This window comes from Pelodiscus sinensis, chromosome 1 (genome assembly GCF_049634645.1).
Source record: "Pelodiscus sinensis isolate JC-2024 chromosome 1, ASM4963464v1, whole genome shotgun sequence".
NCBI lineage: Eukaryota > Metazoa > Chordata > Testudines > Trionychidae > Pelodiscus > Pelodiscus sinensis.
The window spans coordinates 4420829-4441479 of NC_134711.1; the positions used below are offsets into that span (position 1 = coordinate 4420829).

The window sequence follows — 20651 nt, forward strand, 5'->3', positions numbered from 1 at the left end:
AGTCTCAAGTATACTGCAGGTATACGGCACTTCTAGCGGTCAGCCCTGAAAACTGCACCTGGGATCTGAAAATTCATCTCCACCAATTACAAAGAAATTAGGGCACCATTTTCAACCCTGGCTGCCTAACTCCATACTTAGGCACCAAGATTCTTGTCCTAAACAGCTCCTCCTGACTTCAGTGGGAATTGCAGGTGTCAGCACATCCAAAAACAAGGCTATATTTTTTTAGGGTCCTAAATATGGATTTATGCATGTAAATCTAGGCCCTCTGACTTGAAATATTTGGGGTTAGATTTTCTCCCCTATTGTGACCACCAATGTTCTCTCCATTTTTCCCCACACATGCACAGAATGAATTTTATTTTGGGTGACACATCACCTCCATATTGGTGCACATAACAACATTCATGTAGTGGGGGTGGGGCAGGGGAGTTCAGAGTGTGGGAAGGGGCTCAGGGCTGGGCCAAGGACTGAGGTGCAGAGGTGGTGAGGACTCCACGACGGGGCCAGTGACAAGGGGATCAGGGCCAGTGTGTGTGAGGGGTGTGTGCAGGGTTTGGGGTGCAGGCTGCCCAGAGGCCACCACAGTGAGACAAGACTCCCCCCAACCCTCTCTTGCTGCAGCAGCACCTGGGCTGGGCTGGGCTGGGCGGGAAGAGGCACCTCTCTTCCCAGCTGCAGCAGGTCCATGCCGAGGCTGGGGTGTCTCTCCCCTGGCCACAGCAGGTCTGTTCTGGGGAAGAGGCATCGCTCCCCCCCGCACTCTGAGGGTGGGGCTTAACAGGCTGCTGTGCAGCTTAATGGGAACTTAAGTGACCACCCAATATCAGTTTCCAAAGTCAGCCCCCGCGTGAAAATCCCTCCCGCAATATCACTTCTATTGTGCCTATGAGGAGCATGACCATAATTACAACACAAAACAAATGCAAGTGGTTCCCTCCTCTTTTGACTCTGGGTATCCCATCTCCTCTATGCCTGTCTTTCACAGAGAGAAATCGTCAAGGAAAGGGCTGCCTATCTTTGTGACTTGTACAGTGCTGGGTATACGGTTGGTACGAAGCAATCAAATTGACAGTCAATTAGCCCCGAGGGAATTCTGCAATTGATGCGCTTGGAGCCACAGTCAAAGTACAGAGTTCCCCCAGGACTGACAAACGGATGCATGAGGTGGAAAGGTCTCCAGCTGACTCCCTTATAGCTGGATTGTCTCTTGCAGTTTTGTGCATGTTACCAAGCAGACAGAACCACAGAGGCGTGGATCAGCTCTGCTGAGCAAGCAATGCCGAGTCGTTACTGTTCTGACCATAACTGCACTTTGGAAGTTTGAAGAAAGAGGCTGGTGTGTTTAACAAGGCCCTAAAGCAAAATGACACTCTGACCTTCCAACCCCTTTTTGCTGCAGTTCTTATGCGTAAGTGGTATCTCTGCTGTAAGCCAGATTTCATTTGGAGAAAATGAGGCCAGAGAGAATTGCAGCACCGGTGTGTGAGGGGATAGCTGTGTGCTGTCAGTCCCAGTTACAGCACCAGGATCTGCAATGTGGATGATCTGAGAAACTGACATGTTCCTTCAGTGGACCCCCATGGAACACAAGCAGGGCAAAGTGTGATATGCAGGGTGAAAATTCTATCATCTCGACACGCTGTAGCACTCTGACCATCTCATAGTCGCAAAATCCTTCAATTGCCTCTTAAAACCACCGCTGTCACTCCAGTTGAGCTGGCTAATCCATGGCTGCAGATCAGCAGGCTGCTCCTCAGGAGAGACACGCAGGACTGATAGCAGCTATGAGCAAGGGATCACGCTGAACCCGTGGCACTGGGACAAAGCTAGGGATGTAAAATCCCGTTTAACAGGTTCAACGTGAAGTTTAACCAGTTAACTGATTGAAGGGGGGGGAGGGGGGACTGGAGCTGCCCCCTGGGCCTGTCGCAGACAGGGACTGGTCCGGATGCCCAGAGCAGCTCCTGTTTGCGGCAGACTCTGTAGGGCGGAGCAGCCCTTGTCTCACTTCCCTAGACACAGCGCTAGTCCGGAGAACACCTGATGCTGACAGGATCCCGCTCTCAGTCTTACTGTGCCCGAGTAAGACCTATGGAAGGACCCGGATTCCCCACTGCCCCTTACCAGGCTTGCAGAGCACAGATGGGATCGATCTCGGTCACATACACTATGGAGCCCATGGCCTTCAAAGCAGCGCAGCAGCCTTTTCCAACCTGCAGAGCGAACAGAGCACAAGGACAGAGGATGAGAAGTCAGAGCGCTCGATAAGCACCGTCTGCTCTCTACAGAAAGGGGAAAATCTCCCCTTTGCAAATCTAAGATCAAATTTACTTCCCCTCTCTGCATTCAGCCCAGGCACACCGCTCCGCTGTAAACTGTATGAACACAATGCACACAGGGCGGGAGGGGGGAAAAAGCCGTTGAAATATGAAGCATAACTAACCAGAGCTACTTTGCTACCAGTAAGAGGACCCAAAGCAAAACCCCAAAACCAAATTCAACCCAACTTTAGGTGAGACTGGATCCACCCCAAACTTTGTGGCTAGTATTAAAGAGTATTGCATTAAAATCCAGGAATTTGAGAGATCTGGATCGGGTCCCAACTTTAGTAACAGCACAACTAGATGTTTGAAAAATTCCATTCCGTTACCGCACAGTTCCTTTTCTTCTTACCTTCCATGCCTAGAAAGCCAGACTGGTGCATTAAAAACCAAACTTCTTACCTTGGGGGAGTCTAAGGCTATGTCTACACTACTGATGCTACAGTTGCATAGCTACATGGCTGCAATGTATCCCTGAGGAATAGATGCACACTACAATGACCAAAAAGGTTTTCTCTATTGAGGGAAAACCAGCTCCTTTAGTGATAGTAATGGGGCAATGGAAGCACCTTTCATATAGCACACCTCACTGTGTCTATACCAGGGATTAGCTTAACACAGCTACAATGCTCAGGGTTTTGATTTTTTACACCTCTGAGCTCTGTGGCTACATCAACCTAAGGTTTAAGTGTAGACCAGACCTTAGGGTTTCTTGTATTCATTCATCTATTTGGACAGCTCAGTATCAATGTTTTACCCGTGACACACTCAGTAAACCTGATGGGGAGTTCAAGGGCATGGCTGACTGGACCAGAATTCCCCCACATGTGATCACCACGTGCATTCAACTCTTAAATCACAGTGGAACCACCGCATGTTTGTGCTGCGGCTCGTGTGAAATGATTTGGGGGTTCTCAGTCCAGATCAGAATACTCCCCACCATAACTGCTACTAACAAGTCCCCATGTTGGAAGCCCCAGCTGAAAGAGGGGGTGGGGGGTAAGAGAGAGACAGAGAGAGAAAGAAAATATGGAGACTGAATTTCCCACTTTCACCTACTCAGATGATCCCTCCAGAAAGCTCATTGGCAGGTCAGCATTAAGATGGATTGACGATTTCAGTGGGCAATGAATGCTACAGCAAACCTTCACCCCTCCCCACCCCCATCCCACCCCTGAAGCATCAGACTTCTTGTACCAATAGATTTCAAAAGAACAGAGAAATAAAAATGCAGAGAAATTATAGCAGGGGAAACACCCCTTTATTTTTGCCAAATTGCACTCGTTACTTTTAGAAGCAGGTTTTAAGATAACTGCAGATGCCAAGAGACGCCACAGAGACACAAAGCATCCAAGGACCCAGCTACGTGAAGAGAATCTCTAATTCTACAAGCAGCAGCCACCAGACAGCACACAAAGCACATTCTGTGTGATGAAATATTGAAGTGTTACCTCTCCATAGCCACAGACCACCACTTGCTTTCCTCCAAACATCATGTCTGTCGTCCTTTTAAGGCTAAAGTGCAAGAATCAAAACAACTGCTATTAGATGCAACCCTCAATATCAAGGCATACATAAAAGTAAACCCATGCCAGTATTTAATGGGTAATCAGAATCTCTTAAAATTAGTGCTGCTGACACTTTTTTTTTTTTGCTCAGCTGAGGTGAAATTCCCTCCGTTGACAACTATCCCACCCCAGAGACAACACTCCATTTGGTGGGCCGATCATGCTCCTTTTCAACAGGACCACTGGGGAAAAAAACATTTTTCTTCCCCTAAGGGCAAAATAGATACAGGTGTAAATCACTTTGGAATTACATGTTAGTATTTCAAGGGCAAAATTTGGCCCCTTGATTCTTCTTGGGGTGGGGGTATCTCAGAATGGGAACCTTGTCTTCCCCATGGCAGTGCAAAATGCTGCCGTCCAAGACACGGGGTTACAATGGAGAGTTTTCCACACAATGGCCCCCAGAAGAGACGCTGCAGAAGACAAACGATGGTTTCCTGGCACGATCTTGAAGGTTTGTACAAGTAAGACTCTTCCTTCCAGTCTGTTTCCATCTCCCTAACAGTGTCCTACATTACAGTCTATTTTTAGTTGGAAAGTAAATAGGTTAGCAGTGTGGGGAAGGCAAAATTCCCTTCCTTTTCAAATGAATTTAGACAGAAATCCCTGCAGATTTAGCTGCACTTTTGCACCGATTTTCTCTTGCTCTGTTTAAGAGGTTGGAGTGAGGTTTTATCTTAGAGCTCAACTTACTTACATCTATTCCTATTCAACAGGACACAGCAAGATAAGGAGGTGATTTTGAATTTCTACATTGAAAATGGTCACTGGTAATTAACACGTTGCATACACATGCACCCAACTTTACATCATGCTGAAAATCTGGAAGCAATTCTACCTTCAGTTGTAAGATTTCTGGGGCAGGGACTGTGTTTTCATTACACACGTGTGCTTTATTCAGCACACTGAGACCTTGATCCCTAACTGGGATGCCTTGGTGCTGCTACAGCATAAGGAAGAGTAGTTCAACAATGCAGTTGCATTAGCCCTCAGAGCCATTTAGTTTCACAAAACTTCTGTACAAACGCCCAAGAGACTGAGATAAGCCAGTCTATACCTAGCTACATCTCTGCGCTGTATCACTAGAGTCTGCACAGGATTCAGGATAGATTAGGATTGTATCTGAACACCCTAGGGAGGCAGGAAAATACCATCCTGTTTGCGCAGATGGTGGATTAAGCAACCTGCCCAGGGCCACATAGCAAGTGTGTGGCCAAGCTAAGTGATGAACTCGATTTTCCAAGTCCAAGCTAGTGTCCCAATCACAAGACCATCAACCTCATAATATCTAAAGAAAGGAATAAAATAAAAAAAGCAAGTAGACAGGTCAGAGTCTACTGCTGAGGCTGGATTTGCTGCGCTATCCCTTCAAACTTATGGGAACCAATCTTCTGACTGAAGGCATCAGCTGATCACCACAAGTTCTTTCCCCCAGTTCCCCTCCACAACATGAGCACTACTGATAAGGTTCAATATTGGGGAACCTGCCTTCCACTGAAACATTAGGGACTAGGCAAAGAAGGACATGGGATGTCAGATTAGGATGGGCTGAGTCACTAACGCAAATCCTATGTTTTCACAAGAAATTAATTTTTAATATTTCCATATGTTCCTTTAGAACATACGACTTCTACACTGGGTCAGACCAATGGTCCATTTAGCCCAGGATTCTCGCTCAAAGCAGACTTTCAGGGGGTGTACACATCAGAGATATTTTGTAGCATCTACTTCTGTCTTCTCTTCCAGGCTTCCGGCAGTCAGAGGTTTAGGGTCATCATGAGCATCTTGGCTAATAGCACTGATGGACCTATCCCCCATGAACATAGCTAGCTCACTTCTGAATCCAGTTATATTTTTGGATCGCACAACGATCTATGCAATGAGTTCCACAGATAGTTGAGAGCTGTGAGAAAAAATATTTCCCCATGTTTGTATTAAACCTAATGTCTATTCATTTCTTTGGGTGACTTCTGGTTTTTGTATTGTGGAAAGGGTAATTTACCACTTGCCTACTCACTTTTTCCGTTCCATTCCTGATTTTAGAAATCATCATCACATCTCTCTTCAATCACCTCTTTTCTAAGTGAAACCGCCCCCATCTTCTTAATTTCTCTTCATATGGAGACCATCTTGCATCATTGACAGCATTTGCTGTCCTTTTTGAACTTTTTCCAGTTCCACTACATCCTTTTTGAGTGGGGTGGCCAAAACTGGATACAGTGTTCAAGTTGTACCGGGGATTTATATAGTGGCAACATTATAATATTTTCTCATTTTCTATTCCTTTCCCAATAATTCCTAACATATCAGCCTTTTTGTCAGTTACTATGTGTGGTGCTGTTGCAAAAAAAGCAAATATGATTCTAGGTTGTATTAACAGGTGTGTTGTAAGCAAAACTCGTGAAGTCATTCTGCCGCTCTACTCTGCACTAGTTAGGCCTCAGCTGGAGTACTGTGTCCAGTTCTGGGCGCCACATTTCAAGAAAGATGTGGAGAAATTGGAAAGGGTACAGAGAAGAGCGACAAGAATGATTAAAGGTTTAGAGAACATGACCTATGAAGCCAGGCTTCATGAACTGGGCTTGTTTAGTTTGGAAAAAAGAAGATTAAGGGGGGACATGATAGCGGCTTTCAAATATCTAAAAGGGTGTCACAATGAGGAAGGAGAAAATTTGTTCCTCTTGGTTTCTGAGGACAGGACAAGGAGTAATGGGCTTAAAGTGCAGCAGGGGAGGTTTAGATTGGACATTAGGAAAAAATTCCTAACTGCCAGGGTGGTCAAATATTGGAATAAATTGCCAAGGGAGGTGGTGGAATCTCCCTCTCTGGAGATATTTAAGAACAGGTTAGATAGACATCTGTCAGGGATGGTGTAGACGGAGCTTGATCCTGCCTTGAGGGCGGGGGGCTGGACTCGATGACCTCTCGAGGTCCCTTCCAGTCCTATGATTCTATGATTCTATGTATTGAGCTGAGGTTTTCAGAGAACTATCCACAAACCCCAAGATTTCTGTCTTGAATGGTAACAGCAAATTTAAAACCCATCATTCTCTAGGTATGCTTGGGATTATTTTTTGCAGTGTTTGCATTTACCTGTTTTGAATTTCATCTGGCAGTTTGTTGCCCAGTCACCCAGGTTAGTGTGCCCATGTCTAGTCTAAATACACCCAAGCCTGGAAGTCATATAGAGTGCTCTGTTTAGTCAGGAAGCTACATACCCATCAAGAATGGATTCTCTGCAGCAGTAGAGGTTATCAAACTTCTGTTTGGTGACAGAGTCATTGACGTTCATAGCTGGGACACAGAGTTTCCCAGCTTTAGATAACTGGTACAACCTGTTAGGAATAAGGGAGAGAACTTCAGAAATGAACAGAGACAGGTTTTCCTATGTTCTGCCAACGTACTCTCCCTTATCTCTCTTGATTAGCAGGCAAGGAGCGGCACATACCTCTAAAATCAAAGTTAGCATCTACCTATGGACAGCCTACTAATTCCAGCATGCGAGGTGTGTCCCTCATTTAAAAAACACTTATGCTTGTCCCCTCCAGAAAAAATTGCCACTATAAAATTAGAATCTAGGCTAGCATGTTCTGAACTTTCCCACTTCATGTTTTTATCTAGTGCACCATAGCATGCTTCTTGCAATTTCAGATCAGTACCCCTGAGATGTCCTTTCTAGGGATGTAAGCGACTAGTCAAGTAGTCAACAAGTTGCTCCCTCCCCTCCTCCCCCCACCTCTATCAGAGGCAGCAAGGGGGAGGAGCAGGAGCTGGTGTTGGGTGGAGCCAGCTTAAAAGCTGGTTCCCCCCAGCACTATCTCCGAGGGGTGAAGGGCAGAGGTGCAGTGGGGGGCTGCTGAGAGTCAGAATCAGCTGTCCCGGCCCACACCTGGTCCCAGACGCTGCGCCTCTGCTTTTAAAATGAGCTGGCTGGTATCCTGCAAGCCAGAATTTGATAGGCTCTCTCACAAACACATTCAGTACAATCGTGTTCTCCAGACCTTCTTGCTCTCTGCTGTTTGCCACCACCTGGATAACTCTTCTGTGCAAAACTACCCAACTGTGTATTTCCTTCCTCACACACTCTGACCGCCCCCCCACAAGCTTGAAATGTTAGCTCCCAGATACACTGATTTCCCACATCTAATGCTTCAAAAGCGAAAGGTGTCCTCTTTGTGTTCTCTGCGTGCCCCCATCAGCATCCTTAATTCAGACCTTAGCCCCAGTCTTGAAAGAACAGAGGGAGTTATCTTTAACCTTACTTTGCTCTTTACACTATGCCTTACCCATACATCTCTGACTGCCATTGCTAGAACGCTGTCAAATCAGGCCCTTTTCTGCATTTTGCCTGCTGAAATCTTAATAAGCTTTCAGCCACTACTTCCTGTCTCAAGTCTCGATTCCCTTTTTTGCAGCATGCCGAAATCCCGATGCTGAACTCCAGTCAGGCTAAGAGCTGCTGCCACACTCTGCTCTCACTGCAACAGCAAGAGACTTCCGTCCGCATCCTCGGTCACTTGGCTAGTTCCCTACCCTTCCCTACTGTTCAGAGGCAACCCACCCCTTCCCTCCACCTGAAACTGACTTGCTCAAACCGCACCCAGGCTCAGACCTTCCTTCTGACCTAATCACGCCTCCCACCACTTCCTCTGCTGGGCTATGAGTCACTCATTTGGGCTGCTTCGCCTATCTGGAATTCTACCCCTCCCTCAAGCAATGGAGTCACTTCCTCTTACAATATTACTCCTGGTGCACCGCTGGGTGGGACTGGCTCTAAGCTTCTCCCTTTCCTCAAGGCCTAGGATGCTTTCCCCTTTGTACTACAAGGCCAATCCTCACTCCTCGTCTCACTGTCCCTGCCCCTAGCAATGTGGGCAAGCATGACCCCCATTTTAGAGATGGGTGAGCAAGAGGTGAGATGCTTTTTCAATGTCACGCCAAGGTCAATGGCAGAATCAGAGCGAGAACTCAGTAGTTCCTACCTCCTACTCTCAGGTTCAGCTCATTAGTTGTTTTAAGATTATTTTTATATAGCAGAGAAAAAATATGATTTTTTATTTTTAAGACCTAGTCCAAACCAATGGGAAACTACTCCAAGGCTGGATCAAAGTCCAGGCAACTGTCCGAGATTCTAGCGTGTACTGAGCTGAGCATATGCTAACATACACATGACCCTCTGCACAGAGGGGGCTAAGTGTTTGCTGCAGATACAGCTCCATTACCTGTGCACACCGGTCACACTCTCTTCTACTATCCCCTTGATCTTCTTAAACATGTTGGGATATTTCTTATAAATCCAGTGGGTCAGGTCCCCTCCATCATCCAAGATCTGAAATGAGAACGTTGCACAAAGTCACTGTACCGAAATACAGCAAAGCCACCGACCTCTTTCATGAATAACACGAGGAGTAAATTAGTCACTGAATTCCAGTTTCAGACACAACTCCTTGTCGTGGTATCACGGAGGCCATTACAAGCCAATAGACAAAACCAAGCCAGGGGTTATTCAGCGCAGCAATGACGCTTGGGTTACATTTTCTGTTTAACGAGGCAGGAAAGGCACTAGAGTCTTCTGTATTTATCCCCGGACTAGGGACAGCGCCAATAGCAGCCATGCAAGTCCTCTCTCCCCACTTGCTCCAGCAAGAGGAACTGGCTTTGGAAGTGACAGGGAAGTGTTTATTGGCCATAGTCCAGTCTCTGGCCTTTCTGCTGGACTCCCTCTGGTAAGGCCAACGAATGTGGGGCCATTGAACATCATTTAGGCAGCAACTTTGCATCACATTCCCAGGTGGGTTTGAACTTAGAACCTAGAAGTACAAGGCTCCGGAGCACATTACCAATCCCCTGAACTCTCCATCCCTCCTAATTGACCATTTGCCAAGGGAGATAAAAGCCCCAGTGTGCAAGACATTCCTTTGGGTCGAAAATTAATAGGCCAACTTACTGCTTTATTAAAACAGTTAAAAATGAACCAATCTGCTGGTGTGGGTTCTATGCTCAACACAATTGCTCACTGAAAAATTAACACCTTATTAAGGACCATAATTCAGCCTAGGATCCTAGAAATCAGAGATGGGAAAAGATCTCAAACTTTCTAGTCCAGTGAGCTAGGGGTCCCTGGGGACCCACAAAGTGTTCACAGGGGAGCGCTGGGGACAATTTTTAATGGATATGCCCGTTTTTGCTTTTTTTCCTCTAATTAAGAAGCCAATAAAATCAGCTTAACAATGACCTGATTTCCCATGGGGTCTGCGTCTTATGTGGCAGCTGTGGTGGGGCTGGCAGCCTGTCTGTGCCCTCCACTCCTACAGGGCATTTCCAGTCCAGTGAGACAGAGCACCCTAGGGACCCACAACGGCTTGTCTGAAAGCCCCCTGCTGCTGAAGAGTGAAAAGAGACGGCACCACTAAGATAGCGCTGCCTACAGCACCGGCCAGCAGGGATAGGGGATGGGGCAGACAAGAGCGTTTCACTTTGCAATGGAACAATTTTTACCGAGGACTAAGTCTACACGTCGCAAACGTCGGGCGGAAGATGACGATGTGAATGAAGTTAAGCAGAGCAGCAGGAACAAAGGTGACAGCACCAGTCCAGGTACAAGACGTTTGAATTTTCATGACTTGTGTTCACTGTAGGGTAGCCAGTCTCCTGGAATCTGGCTCAGTCTCCAAGGGGCTCCTGAACCCAACCCAGGACATGAGCTACTAAAAGTCTGGTGGTGCACTGGGGCTAAGGCAGGTTTCCTGCCTGCACTGGCCCTGTCCTGCTCCCAGAAATGGCTGGCATGTCTCTTCCCATGGCCCCTACGCAGGAGAAGGGAGAATCTCCACTGCTGGCTCCCCCCTGAGCAATGACCGTAGCTCCCATTGGCTGGAGCCTGCGGACAATGGGCGCTGTGGAGACGGTGCCTACAGATGCAGCATGCAGAGCCACCTGGGCAGGGCTGCAAGGACGTGCTGGATACTTCCAGAAGGGTGCAGGGCTAGGGTAGGCAGGAAGCCTGCCTTAGTTCTGCTGTGTTGTCAAGCAGGACTCACCCAAGGTAATCACCGCCTGTCCACAGCCCGCACCCCGACCGTCTTCCACAACCCAACTTCCTGCCCCAACACTGAGCCCCGTCCCAGAGCCCACACCCCAAACTCCTCCTGCCCCCATCCTCTGCCCCTCCACCCAAACTCCCTTCCTAGAGCCTGCACCCCTCACCCACTTCTGTACCCAAATCCCCTGGCCCAGCCCCGAACTCCTTGCTGCACCCAAACTCCCTCCCAGCACCTGTATTTCCCTCCTGCACCCACACCCCTGTCCCAGCTCAGCCCAGAGCCCCCTCTCTCACTCTGAACCCTACCTCCCCCAGGTGCGAGTGAGCATGGAGGAGAGCAAGGGGTGGAGGGAGGAAGGACAGACTGAGCAGAAATGGAGAGGGAGAGAAGGGCCGAGGCAGAGATGTTTGGGTTTGTGTGGTTAGATAACTATAGCTCAGGGCCAGTTGACAGAACAAGCTTTTTCACTGCAGCTTGGTGAATCCAGACCCAGCAAATATGGCTCAGTTTCAGTGCCATGTGAGATTTCTGAAGGCAGGTACTAGAATGGAAGAATGGTTATTGAACCAGACCCACTCTTCTCACTAAAATCTTAGGCAGCGTCCAAGCACATCAAAATCCGTATTTTTAAATTACAATTAAAAAAACAACCACCAATGAGATTCTAGAATTAAACAAATGGTTGAATAAAGTTGCAAAACTCTCCAAACTCTAATGACCCTCTTGAAACCAGAGTCCAGAACTCTTCTAGCATTCTGAAGCTTTTTTTAAACAAAAAGCTATTTGGTGGTAGAGAGACACGACAGTTTAACTCTCTGTAGAGAAACCGGGCCCTCCGCACTGTAAGTCTGGAAACACAGTTCTAATCTATCTCTCCATTGTCAGTGTTTTATCACCCAACAAAAGGCAGCATATGAAAGAGTGGTTACCAGGCCATTACGAAACACATTTAATCTATAAGAAAGATGCAGCCCATGCTACAATAAACTACTGTGTGGCATTAGTTGATTTTATCGTTTGGGTTTTCTGTTGCATACATGTGACGGGGCGATCCCGCCTGCGGCGGAGAGCCCCGTCCCAGCCGCTCTGTACAGCGGGAGGCCGTGCGCCCCCCGCCGCTGTCCGCGGTGTTCGGCGGCAGCGTAGAACGCGTCGGCCTCAGGCGCACCGGAGGACGTCATCCGGGCGCCCCGGAGACCAGGCCCCCGTCGCCCCGGCAACGGGCAGACGCCCCGGCGCGAGGGGCGGGGACGACGCAGGACGCCAGGGCCGCGACCCCGGCGCCAACTTTAAAATGGACCCGCGGCCCCAAGGAAGGGAGGGGAGACCGCGAGTGACGGAGCCGAGCGGAGCGGAGCGCCCCACGGACTAGAGGAGCAACGGAGCAACAGCTGCTCCCCACCCGGCGTACGGGTGCACCGGACCGCGGCGTGTTGGTGAGCACGGGAGCCGGAGGGGAAGGAAGCAGCCCAGGGCAGAGTCAGGGATGACTGGTGGGCTGATGAGTTAAGGGGTCGTACCCCGTCAGCCGGGTTCGGGTCGGCTGGACCAGAACTCTTAGGGCCCTGGGCTGGGGCCCGTGAGAGAGGGCGGGCCCGGGCCCCCCTTCCCCTCCTGCCTTGTTGGGGTGTGGGAAACCGAAGATAAGCGCACGAATAAGAGGAACTGGGGAACTCGGGACTCAAGGACAGCAGCGAGCCCTCCGGACAAACGCCGCGAGGCGGCGTGGGGGCGCCACAATACAATAGCATCTGCAAGATGGATTGGGGATTTTCAGCCACAGATTTTGTCTACCACAATGGGAGTAAATTCACTGCATGCTGTCATAGCTGGGACATGACTGGTGCGACCTAGTGGTCAAAGTAGGAGTCAGGCTGTGTCTGAGACCAGGAGATCAGGCTCAGAGATAGGCCATCAAGCAGAGTCCAGCGTCAGTTGGCCGGCAGGATCAGAGTACCAGGAGACCAGAAAGAGACAAACTTCAGAGCAGAACCACAGATCGATAACCAGAGTCAGATCAGTAGAGGGTACCAGGAAGTGAAGCTGGGGAGCAGGAAGCACAAGACCAACATGGATCCAGTTGCATGAACAACTTCCTGTTCTCCTGTGCCGATTTAAATAAGGGCGGTAGACCAAACATGGCCCCCAGCGTTCTGCCAATCGGCTCCCAGGACTGGGTATCTCTGTCTGAATCAAATTCGTATTCTAACAGACCCCTGGGTGGCAGGTTGGACCCTCCAAGCACCAAAGAGCTCTAGGACCAGAGTTCACGACCCACCTCACTAACATACATTAACTGAAGACCCATGAAAAGGATCAGAAAAACTTCTGACAGAGATTGTTAAGTGGCAGATGCCTGTTTAGGTTCCCTTCCCCCGGCCCCAATCCTCACTACCTCCAATTACTACCTCCCAGCAAAGCCCAAATGCAAAGAAAGGGCGGGGAGCTCTGCCCCCAACTCTGAGCTCTTCTGTTGGGGTGTCTAAGGGATTCAGCATGTTCCACAAGCGCCCAGCACTGCTCTGCTCTGCGCTGAATGCTCCATGTGACTTACAGCATGTCAAACACTCATCTCAGATCCCCACAGCCAGGCAATGAAGAGCACTTCTCACCTTGCCGCCACAAAACTCTGCTTTGCGTGAGTCTCAAATAGGCAGCTGCACTCAGCCGCCTAGGCCCTTGCGTGATACTCCTGTGCGGACTGTGCCTGGATGGAATACAGAGCCATCCTAAAGGGTATCCAGGTAAAAGTCTTTTATTCCCACGATTACACTGCACAGAGTTTCACAAGGTTCCCTCGTCCCACTGGGATATAATAAAACCCCACTGCAGACAGAATGTGCACCTCCTTAACTCCCTCACTTCCCATGGCTGGCTCCAGGTGGGTAGTGGAAGTGACACCCCAAACACAGTGCACAATGAGTTCTCCCATCACAGCAGGAGACAGCAGCAGGTCCCAGAGGAAACCCAAAGTGGGTTTGGCTGAACAGTAGCTGGAAAAGCCTAGCTCTTTGCACCCTCTACTGGCTCAGCAGTAGCCGTCTGCCCATAGCAGTGTTGCTCTCAGAGAACTCTACCAGACCCAGATGCTCTGGTGCTACCCTGCACTGTATCGCATTATTGCTCTGTTCCAAACGCTGTTTTAGCGCCATTCCAAATGCAAAATTCACTCCCAGCATCCCAGGCACACTGCACAATGGAACATCAGCTGCATACTTGACAATATCCAGCTGAGTTTTCTCCTGTGATAACATGCTGGCAGTGTGTTCACTGAGCCAGAACGCTGCCAGCGTCGCTGTTTATACAGTGATTTGGAAATGCGAGGTGTTGTTTATTATTGATAATAATCTCTGTATGTCCTTTGAGGACAAGCTCCTCAGAGCAGGGACCAACTGCTCCTTTCTGAATGTTTGGCAAAAGCTTAGCCCACTGTGAGTACTTCACAAAATAATAAACACACCTCCTTTTCTTCCAAGTACTTTACAAGCAAACAAACTCCTGTGTGTGCAGATATAATTCCCATTTAACTCATGGGGAAACCGAAGCACTGAGCAGTTAATGACTTGCCCAAACCCACACAGAGCAGTGGCATTGCTCAGCAGTTCCTGGCTCCGCAATCTGTGCTCAGAGCACACTTTTCACATCAAATCGAGAGCTCTAATGTAATGAAGACACTGAGATGATCGTGAAATATGAGAGATGAGACTCATTCTCCCCTCCTGATTCCTTTCAAACTACCCATATACTTGGAGTACGCACAAACTACTGAAAACCTTGGTTTTATTAATCCTCACTTAATTGATAGGGCAGAGAGTCCTCTTGTGAAAATGCCTAAACAGGACAGATTTCTGGGTTTTAGTCAGTTTCTCCTTCTAGGAGAATATAAGATAAAAGGCATTAAGGTTTGAATAAACTTTAAAAATAATGAATAGTCTAGTAACACCTTAAAGACTAACAAAACATGTAGATGGTGTCATGAGCTTTTGTGGGCACAACCCATTTCTTCAGATGACTGGAGTATTAAAAGTCCAGATCCAAGAATAAATAACTTGAACAATCTAATTCACTATTTTTTCCATGTTTTTTCCTTTTTCTCTCCTCCTTTTCACCCCCCACCCTTTCCCTTATTCTTGGATCTGGACTTCTAATACTCCAGTCATCTGAAGAAGTGGGCTGTGCTCACGAAAGCTCATGATACCATCTACATGTTTTGTTAGTCTTTAAGGTGCTGCAGGACTGTTTGTTGTTTTTTAAGTTTTTCCAGCTACAGACTAACTCAGCTACCCCTCTGAAAATTAAGGTTTGAGAACGAGTTCCCGGAACACGTCAGCAGATGACCACCTGCTCATTTTCCATTAGTTTCCTCATACACCCGATTGATAAGGATCTTTCTTTAAAACCTTTCCAGTTATTTTAGGAAACCAATCTTCACCTGCATGACCAAGCTAGGGACATTTTTTCATCAAATCAGCCTCTCTGAACATTAGCCCTACCTTGCCTTTCTGTTGCTACTTGCAGTCAGACTTTTTGTTAGCCCAGAGTGCTAGTATAACTGCATTGTATCAAGCACCTACTGGTTTTACTGCATGCAGCTTGGTTCAGAGAACTCTGAGGGGCCAAAACATGGTAACAGAAACAAAATTGCATTTTCACTCTGCACTCTCCTCAAAAGGGACATTTATATCCTCTGGCACACACCTGCTGTGTCTATTATCCCAGAAGAGATATCATCCATCCTCTGCACAGAAATACCTTCTCCTTTGCTTTGTACGTTATTCCTCCAACAATGCAAACCTGGAATCTCGACAGTCTCTCACTGCAGCTGCTAGTCAGACTATAAGGTTCTTTTTAAAATAGTAATTCTCAAATCCCCCCCCAGATCAGTTTGCCGGATCCTTCCTGTTTCGCAGCTATTTCCCCTTCACAGCCCTGTCCCCAGATAACTTATTTCACTTTGCTTCATGCACAGAACAGAGCCACTCTTGGCTGGAGACTGTGAATAGCAGTGCCCATGGCTGCACACTGACACCAGGCAGCGGCTCATGCGCCCACGTCAGGACACAGAAGGAGGTGCAGACTTGCAGCCGCTCCAATTCCTTGGAGGTGGGGTGCCCATAGAGACAAAACATCTCAAAGAACTTAAGTTACTGTGCAAGTAACCTTTCCTTCTGCCAACATCTGTCCTTACGTTGTACCCTTCACTCTAAGGGTACAACTAGACTACATGCCTCTGCTGAAAGAGGCAGGTAGATTAGACTACATGACATAGTCAATGAAGCGGGGAAAGCCATTGACAACCGATCCCTTATGCCTCGTGAAACGAGGTTTACAGGATCGAGGCATAAGGGATCGGCCAACAATGGCTTTCCCTAAGTCGATAACCTAAGCCGTTGTCGACCGATCCCTTATGCCTTGTGAAACGAGGTTTTACAGGATGGGTCGACAACGGCTTTCCCTGTCGACCGATCCGCGTCCTGACTGCTGCATTGTGAGCCAGCACAGCGTAGTGGCCATTTTTATTTTAATGATGCGGGGGATATTTCAATCCCGGCTTCATTGACTATGTCGGTATGTCTAATTTACATGCCTCTGTCGGCAGAGGCATGTCTAGACATACCCTAAGAGCGGAGGAGGGTGCTGAGGAGATAAATCCCAGGCAGCTCAAAGGATGACATCACCAAAGATAGTGTCAGCCCTTGAAGGAGGTAAGATTACGTAGCGCATGGCGTAAGCGTGAATGAAAGGCCATGTTGCAGTCCCATTCTGGGATGTGAAGTCCCCCAAGAATCAGCTTTGTAAGGTAACCTACCCTCTTTCTAGAGCTGGGTAGGTGAGAGGAACGTCTTCCTTTTAGAGGACTTTATCTCTGGAACTACCTGCAAGGTTCTGGGTACCACTGGAGCAGCATGAGAGAGAGGCTGACACATGGTGGGGAAGGAGGAAGCAGACCCCAATGGAGTTAGGGAGTGTTCTACTAAGAGGTAGGGATGTTAAATTTAGATTAATTGGCTAATCGAATAGTCGATGCAATTTGCATAGACTATTAGATTAGCCGATAAGGGCACCTCCGCCTTTGAAATGTAGCAACAGCCTCAGGGCTGCTGCTACATTTCAAAGGCAAAAGCACTGCTGGAAGGGGGGGGCCAGAGGAGGATTCCCCCATTAGCCCCGGGCTGCATGCTGCTTTCAGGCACCCTCCACTTTTCCCCCACCTTGCTGCCTCTTTCTGATAGAGGCAGCAAGGAGGGGGGAAGCGACTAGTCGTTCACGTCCCTACTAAGAGGAGCTTCAACCTAGCCCCTCTATCTTTACAAGACCTGTCTTTGAACCCCATGCAGAATGGTCTGTTCTATGGACCACATGAAAGAGCTCCACAGATCCCCAATGCTATCCTCAAAAAAGGAATTCTGAGAAGACCCCAGTCATCCTAGCACATTTCACAGAACCCAGATGACGAGTCAGACTATCACAGCACAAACGTGCCAGATGTAGGCAGGGTTTTGATCTCTCCATCACCACCAACTCAGCGTCACTACTGATGGGAGCTCATTCTCCAACATAAGCTGTTTATCAGTTCTTCGACTGAATTTTCCATATGCAGATTTATGGATACAGGGATGGATTATCTGAATATTCCTCAAACCTTCTGCAGGGGATAGTTTTCTTTCTTTAAATACACATTTTATTTAACACATCCCAAATAATTCAATATGAGGAAACGGAAGCAATAGAAATACATCCCAATATCCACCATCCTTTAGGCATGCAAGCACCAGCACAAAGGACAACTCTCAAGTGTTGCAGGAAAAAAACAAGAGAGAACTGAAAACTATTCCATTTGCCAAGTCCCAAGCTCCGGGCTCTATGAGCAAGGTGGTCACAAGCCATTAAAGCAAGGAGCTACACGTCTAACTCTTTTGCAGTATGATATAATGAGACCAGGACTAGTTCTCAAGGTCTCTGGAGTCCTAATCCTGGCTCTAAAATTGAGACTTTGTCTTAAGGCTTGTCTGCACTGCCACCTTTCTGCACTGTAACTTTCTTGCTCAAGAGTGTGAAACACACAACACCTGAACACAGCAAGTCAAAGTGCTGTAAAACACCAGTGGAAAGAGGCTCCCAGAGCTGGAAGCAGCCCTACCTGTACTGATAGCCACTCCCCTTATGGAGCTGGTTTACCTACAGTGCTGGAAGAGCCCTGCACACACTTCTGTGTTAAAGCCACAGCGGCACTTTAGACAGAGAAGTGTAGACAAAGCCCACATGGAAAAGTTGCACGGGCAGAACCTAAGGTGTGAATTTAAGATGATCTATTTAAGCTGATGCAAATTGCTGTGTGGGCTAGGGATATTAGATATCATGTAACTGAACAGTCGTGTACAATGAAATCTAAGCGGTTACACAACTATTCGATAGTCCCTGGGTGGGGCCAGCAGCCAGTGTGCTCCCAGCCCCACTCCCGGGAAGCCTCCTGCCACCCCACGCTGCTGCCTCTGTATCAGAAGAAGCAGCGCAGAGTGGCAGGCAGAGCTGGTCCACGAGGGGAGCCAGTTTAAAAACAAGTGCCCTGCGCAGACCAGTTGCTTGCCACCCTGCCTGATACAGGGGCAGCAGTGCGGCATGGCAGCAGCTCCTGTCTGTGGGGGCTCTGAGTACCCCACAGACAGAGGCTGCTCAGTGGGATACAGAGAAACCTCTGTGTGTGGGGAGCTGCTGCGAAGCAGCCTCTGTCTGCAATGGGCCCCGGCTCGCCATGGACAGAGGCTACTCTGTGGGATGCGGAGCAGCCTCGTTCTGCAGGGAGCTCGGGCCCGCTGCAGGCAGAGTCTGCTTTGAGGCAGCCTCCTCTGATACAGGCAGCAATGCGGGGCGAGGGGCAGATGGCACTGCGGATCTGGTGATGGGGGGAAACCAGCTTTTAAGTCAGGTCCCCCCCCGGCACAGCTCCTGCCTGCCCCCTCACCTCTGCGTGCTTATCAGCTCCAGCCTGCCCCGCTTACCTTTTAAGCCAGCTCCTCCCGCCACCTTGCTTGCTGCCTCTATTACAGAGGCAGCAAGCGGGGGGGAGGGAAATGCGTGTAGTTCAGTGGTGCCGAACCTCAAGCATATGGACCCCTTCTCAAGCTATTAAAACGTTACAGACCCCCTGAGCAATATAGCTGTGCCTTCAGCCTGTGTGCCCCTCAGCCCACGCTGCTTCCTGAGCCACGTCCCTCAGCTCGCTCGGGAAGCAGCGCGGGCTGAGGGACTTGCTGGCTGCAGGCACACAGCCTCCCAGCTCCCAGCCATGGGAACTGAGAGGCTCCATGCTGACAACCAGTATGTCCCTCAGCCTGCGCGGCTTCCCAAGCTGAGGGAAGCAATGCAGGTTGAAGGACGTGCTGGCTGCGAGAGGCTCCATACGTTTGTTTTAGTTTCTATTTTAAACTTTCTGTGGAACCCCTACAGTACCATCGCCGAGGCTTATTGGTTAATCATATAGTCGACTATACATTGACAAGCTAGTGTGGACGCTTATTTGGCTTTGAGTGTTTTTCTGCAGCTTTAGGAACAGGTTTAAAAGTTAGAGTGAAATAAACTGCTCAAACTGAACTAAGAGCATTTACACAGGGCTTTGCACCAGTTCAGCGACACTGGTTTAAAAACTGACCTAAGTAAAACTAGTGCAATCTTCTTGTATGGATAAGAATTGGAATGGCTCTGTGCAAAGTCTCTTGCAAGCATTTCAACCACCTTCTCCAATTCCCTACGTGTCAGACAGTGATGAGTTCGTTCCCCATGTTGTGAGGATCAGTTCAGAATTGTAAAGCACTCTGAAGATAAGTGTTATGTAGGTGGCAAGCAGTATAATAAGTGGTTGATGACAGATAAAACGCTACATTCGGGATTTAATAGGGAACACAATTTTAATAATTCCAAACCTTTTGTGAACCCTATTCCACCCTTAGTCTCTCTAGACTATAGCGGGAACATCCGCCTTTCTAACTGCTACTACATGTGCCAGATATTTTAGATCCTACCATGTTTGAGACCCACCATGTTAGGTTGCCATCCCTCGACGTTGACACAGCGATCGATACACCACCAGAAGTCATCTTCAGATTCCCCCTTCCAGGCAAAGACAGGAAAACCTGACAGAGACAGGAAGGAAGTTCAATGCTAATGTGATCTATGAAAGTGTCGCCCGAGTGCTCCACTAGCCGGGCAAAGGTGGGATGGTCAGGGTGATGCACGGCTACCCGTTACCGTGAGAGCACCCATACTGACAGACTCTGGCTGGAAGCAGCACTTGCTGGGATGGAGGTCTGGTTCTTGCCACCAGTTGTGGAGGTGCTTACATGGTACCACCGGCAGGAATGAGCTTTACTGAAAGGGCCTTTCAAAAAGTCATCAAGCGAAGAGTTCGGACCCTCTCGCTAGATCTGTTCATTGTTGTTCTACCCAAGAGGTGGGCAATAATTTTTCATGGAGGGGGGCACTCCAAGTGGTCAAGGGGCACGCTCTTCCATGATATGAACAGAGGCAGTGTGGGGTCTGGGATGGAGGATGAGTGACAAAAGGAGCTTGGGGATAGGGATTTGGGGAGCAGAACAGAGTGTGGACTGAGAAGGAGGCTGAGCAAAGAAAGAAACACTAGAGATTTCAAGCTGCAAAGGGGTTATTGTACGCTGAGGGGGAAGTTATTTGAAAAAGAACATAATACGCTTGCACGG

The 20651-nt window shown here is 48.4% G+C and overlaps 1 protein-coding gene across 7 annotated transcripts in view; it reads right to left on the bottom strand.

The window, feature by feature from the left end:
• AHCYL2 (adenosylhomocysteinase like 2) overlaps positions 1-20651 on the bottom strand; it is a 175186-nt gene that overhangs the window by 14337 nt on the left and 140198 nt on the right. For all 7 annotated transcript variants that reach the window (XM_075925410.1, XM_075925413.1, XM_006120332.4 and 4 more), the window contains 5 exons: positions 19975-20069; positions 9118-9224; positions 7114-7230; positions 3779-3842; positions 2131-2219 (listed from right to left, as the gene is read on the bottom strand). In XM_075925410.1, coding sequence (XP_075781525.1) covers positions 2131-2219; positions 3779-3842; positions 7114-7230; positions 9118-9224; positions 19975-20069 — 472 coding nt within the window. The remainder of the gene's footprint in view (positions 1-2130; positions 2220-3778; positions 3843-7113; positions 7231-9117; positions 9225-19974; positions 20070-20651) is intronic.